The 4,990-nt window shown below is 45.7% G+C and overlaps 1 protein-coding gene across 2 annotated transcripts in view; it reads right to left on the bottom strand.

Annotated features, from left to right (window-relative positions):
• PIP5K1A (phosphatidylinositol-4-phosphate 5-kinase type 1 alpha) overlaps positions 1-4,990 on the bottom strand; it is a 53,734-nt gene that overhangs the window by 7,589 nt on the left and 41,155 nt on the right. For both annotated transcript variants that reach the window (XM_007460260.1, XM_007460259.1), the window contains exons 7-8: positions 3,660-3,959; positions 475-680 (exon numbers count right to left, since the gene is read on the bottom strand). In XM_007460260.1, coding sequence (XP_007460322.1) covers positions 475-680; positions 3,660-3,959 — 506 coding nt within the window. The remainder of the gene's footprint in view (positions 1-474; positions 681-3,659; positions 3,960-4,990) is intronic.

The following is a 4,990-nucleotide window of genomic DNA, read 5'->3' as shown; positions in this document are numbered from 1 at the left end:
TGCATGCCAAAACAAAGGAGCCCACCAACCGCAACTAAGGAGCACACATGCCACAACTAAAGGAGCCAGTGAACCACAACTAAGGAGCCATCAAGCTGCAACTCAGGAGCCCCCCTGCCACAACTGAGACTCGGTGCAACCAAAACTAAAAAATAAATAAAATAAAAATAAAATAAAATAACAACAAAAAAAAGAAATTATATGTTTGTTTAAAAATAAATTAATTAATTAAATTAAAAAAAAAAAGTCTCTTAATTTTGAATAGTTCTCCTTCCCAGATGTACAAATCCCAAATTTAAGACATCTTCCTTTCCTTTTACGTTCTTAGGAAAGCTCATCCTATAGTTCTTTAAGCATTAATGTTATTGACTTAACTACTGAATAAAGGCTACTCCTTCTCAGAAGCTGTGTCCCTCCCTCAAGAAAAAGTGCTCTGAGCCTATGCACTCCTTCCCAGCGCCCGAGTCCACTCACTGGTCCTCAGTCTCCATGGTGCCACCTCGTCGAGCCTCGCCCTGGATAGATTCCATGGCTGTGGAATAGAGAGCCTTTTGGGGGGCTGGTCTGCGAGTGTCAGTTGAATATTGTGCTTCATTGCCTAAAGGCTCTCGTTGTGCATGATCTATGTTATGGATTGACACCAGGAGGCTATAGTCCATTATCTTGAAGCTCTGCAGCACCTAATGGAAGGAAAAAACATGATCTGAGCCTTGGGAGGTAAGAGAACCTTTTTCAGGATCTCACAGCTTTCCTCATCTAACTGTTCTTTTTTTTTTTTTTTTTAACATCTTTATTGGGGTATAATTGCTTTACAATGGTGTGTTAGTTTCTGCTTTATAACAGAGTGAGTCAGTTATACATATATATATGTTCCCATATCTCTTCCCTCTTTGTCTCCCTCCCTCCCACCCTCCCTATCCCACCCCTCCAGACAGCCACAAAAAACCGAGCCGGTTTCCCTGTGCCATGCGGCTGCTTCCCACTGGCTATCTACCTTACGTTTGTTAGTATATATATGTCCATGTCTCTCTCTCGCCCTAACACACCTCACCCTTCCCCCTCCCCATATCCTCAAGTCTGTTCTCCAGTAGGTCTCTGTCTTTATTCCTGTTTTACCCCTACATCTAACTGTTCTTGATAGTGAACCTCCAGAACTATAACCACAGGATCAGTCTTTGCTCCTCCTACTCCTTGGAGAACACTACATTGACCTCCTCTGGTCACCCTTCACTGATATCCCTTCAGCTTTCCTTCACCAGAGTACATACAAATTAGCCCACAAGATCCTCTTTGTTTGTTCTTTCCTTGAATCTCTTCATGAAAAGAGCATTATATTCTCAATGAAAGAAGAAACACATATTTGAGCTCTAAAAAAATCCACAAGGAGGGTCTGGTAAAAGTAAACTTTGTGACAGAGCAGATCTGTGGCAGGTCCTTATATGGCCAGCTTCACTTCAGTTCATTATTTGCTGAATCCTTACCATCTGTAGGCACTGTGCCTGCATATGTGGATACAAAGATACGTAAGAGAGCTTCTGTCCTCATGGATGTTATAATTTAGAAAGGGAAACTAATGTAAAAATAAATACAATACAGTCTACTATGTGTAACAATGGAAGTGCATACATGACTGAGGAATACTAGAGACGTACATAAATAGGTTTATGAGGGATCGATTAGACAGAAAATAAATGCAAGTAAATAAAGGAAGGAAAGAAGAATGCCAAGGCCTGGAAGCATGAAACAGCAGGCTACGTCCAGGGAGGTATAATTTACTGTTGCTAGAACATAAAATGCAAAGGCTAGGTGTTTGGCACGTGAGAGAGGATGGTAGAGGCAAGACAATGACAGGCCTGGTGTGTCATATTAAGGAGCCTGGATTGTCTCCTACAGTTCTCAACCTTGTATATTTCCACCAGTTCCAGCAGCCCACTTTAGGGGTTTTGGTAGGTGGATAGAGTAAGGGATAAAGAGAGTTCAGGACTGATTCTTGGCCTCTCCGCCGTGGAGCACAGGCTCCGACACGCAGGCCCAGCGGCCATAGCTAATGGGCCCAGCCGCTCCGCGGCATGTGGGATCCTCCCAGACCGGGGCACGAACCCGTGTCCCCAGCATCGACAGGTGGACTCTCAACCACTGCGCCACCAGGGAAGCCCAGGACTGATTCTTATGTGTGGTTTGAAAAACCTCTCTGCTCCACCAAGTCTCCAGTCCTCACAACCAAAAGAGCCAAACTAAAATAGGCATTATCCTGGAAGTAGATGCAGAGTAAGCAAAGAAAGGCAAGGATGGATAACATCATGGACTGAATAGAAGATGACAATCCTACAAAAGCAGTTTGCCAAAAAAAAAAGAAAAAAAAAAAAGGTGGAAAAATCAGGAGGGAAAGATGTCCCAAAAACCAACAGAAGTTAAGAATGTGGAATCAGGGCTTCCCTGGTGATGCAGTGGTTGAGAGTCCGCCTGCCGATGCAGGGGACACGGGTTCGTGCCCCGGTCCAGGAAGATCCCACATGCCGTGGAGCGGCTGGGCCCGTGGACCACGGCGGCTGAGCCTGCGCATCCGGAGCCTGTGCTCCGCAACGGGAGAGGCCACAGCAGTGAGAGGCCCGCGTACCGCAAAAAAAACAAACAAAAAAAGAAAGTGGAATCAATCAACTGTCAAATACTGCAGAAAATTCAAGGAAGGACTGAGAAGTACTCTCTATTCAGCATCTAGGTGGTCATTGGAGAGAGCAGTTCAATTGAAGTGGTGAGAGCAAAAGCCAGGACACAGTGGGTTAAGGCAGGAATAGGAGAAGAGAAAGGGAAAAGAGAAATGGAGGCATCATTAAATGAAGACATTGAAAAACATTCTCTTAATCTTAAAATAAAAAAGAGATAAACTTGTTTGTATATAGATAGAAAAGTCAGTTGAGGCTGAAGCCAGAGGTGGGAAAGGAAGTAAGTGATGAAGCAGGATCCTAGAGAAACAGGAGAAAATGGATCTAGGTCACAAAAGGGACTGACTTGGAATAATCGACCAAGTTGGGAAGAAAATATAGATTAAGGATGGTTAAGTGTAGATCCATTTATAAAGTGATGATGGGGGCAGGACAAAGGGATGGTACAGAATAGAAAGCTGAGGCAGTTTGTTGAGAAACAAGGCTGGGGGGATGAGAGTCAGAAAACTGTCTGAAGAGAGTGCCAATCATGTGCAATCTCTGGGAGGAACAGGAAATGGAGTGATGAGGAATACTGAGGGCCCAGGTAGGGGTGGATATCATAAATCCGTAGAGATGCCAGTATACACAGTTGTGTAATTTTTTTCAGCAGCACTCAGCTTATAAGATATAAATTTGGATTTGGCAGACAGGATCAAAAACTGAGCCATGATGGTGCTGGTATGAAAATAAGGAGAATGTATGCTTATGAAGCCCAGGACAGGTAGCAGGTAGAGAAAAAAAAGACAGGGGAAGGGAGTTAGACAAACGGGGAGAAAGTAAAAATGTAAAGGCATAAATGATCTAATATAAAAGTTATTTTAAATGAAGTATGGCACAGATGGAGCTAAGGAACAGAGTCCCATCTCCCACAGATTAGATGCCTAAGAACGACCAAGCTGTTTTACAGACTGAGATTTCTGGTGCCTGAGAGAGAAGGAAATGTGACAAACTCACCAAACAGTCACGCTGCAGGGTCTTGCACAGAGCATTGTACATATCAGCATCCAAAAAGAGACCATCAGGGATGTCCTGTAAGAAGTCCAGGTCTTTAAGGGTGGGGAGAGGTTTCTCTCGCTCTTTTTGGGAAGCCCGCCTTTTGTAGGTTGAGCCCTTGAGGTCATATTTGATATGCATCTTGACTGACCGTGGTAAGAGATTGTTCATCACCACAATTCGAATGTTCTTACCACCTGCCTGCACACAGTAAAGTCCATAGAACTTAGGTAGCAAAGTCCGAGGGTTCTGGTTAAGGTTCTGAGGACAAGAAAGTAAAAAGAAGTAGAAGAGCAAGTTAGCTGATTTTCAATAAAACTCAAGGGCAAAAGCTGTCACTCCCCTTCCTTTGTCTGTTACATGGGATTCAGATACAATCTGTCCATAAGCCCACATTACATTTGTTTAAAATTTCCCAATGTATCTATCTCAATAATGAGATCACCACCAAGCCAAGTGGAAGGCCTACAATATAGTAAGCAATCAGGATACTAAACATATGATGAACATATTCCTTCAGAGAGGTTTAAGAGAAGACAGCACTGAAAAAGACTTAATGCTTAGCCTTCTGTATAGTATATTCTTGTGAGTATGAAAGGAGGCAAAGGGAGGACTCTTTCCAAGATGGCGGAGGAGTAAGACGCAGAGATCACCTTCCTCCCCACAGATACACCAGAAATACATCTACACGTGGAGCAACTCCTACAGAACACCTACTGAACGCTGGCAGGAGACCTCAGACCTCCCAAAAGGCAAGAAACTCCCCACGTACCTGGGTAGGGCAAGAGAAAAAAGAATAAACAGAGACAAAAGGATAAGGACGGTACCTGCACCAGTGGGAGGGAGCCGTGAAGGAGGAAAGGTCTCCACACACTAGGAGCCCCTTCGCGGGCAGAGATTGCGGGAGGCGGAGCGGGGAGCTTCGGAGCCGCGGAGGACAGCACAGCAACAGGGGCGCGGAGGGCAAAGCGGAGAGATTCCCGCACAGAGGATCGGCGCCGACCGGCGCTCACCAGCCCGAGAGGCTCGTGTGCTCACCCGCCGGGGGCGGGCGGGGCTGCGAGCTGAGGCTCGGTTTCGGTTTCGGTCGGAGCTCAGGGAGAGGACTGGGGTTGGCGGCTTGAACATAGCCCGAAGGGGTTAGTGCGCCACGGCTAGCCGGGAGGGAGTCCGGGGAAAAGTCTGGACCTACCCAAGAGGCAAGAGACCTTTTCTTGCCTCTGTGTTTCCTGGTGCGCGAGGAGAGGGGTTTTAAGAGCGCTGCCTAAAGGAGCTCCAGAGACGGGCGCGAG

The sequence above is a fragment of the Lipotes vexillifer genome, unplaced genomic scaffold (genome assembly GCF_000442215.2).
Source record: "Lipotes vexillifer unplaced genomic scaffold, Lipotes_vexillifer_v1.1 scaffold209, whole genome shotgun sequence".
Classification (NCBI taxonomy): Eukaryota; Metazoa; Chordata; class Mammalia; order Artiodactyla; family Lipotidae; genus Lipotes; species Lipotes vexillifer.
Note: the sequence above shows the minus strand (reverse complement) of the source record. Positions and strands in the feature narration are given on the sequence as shown.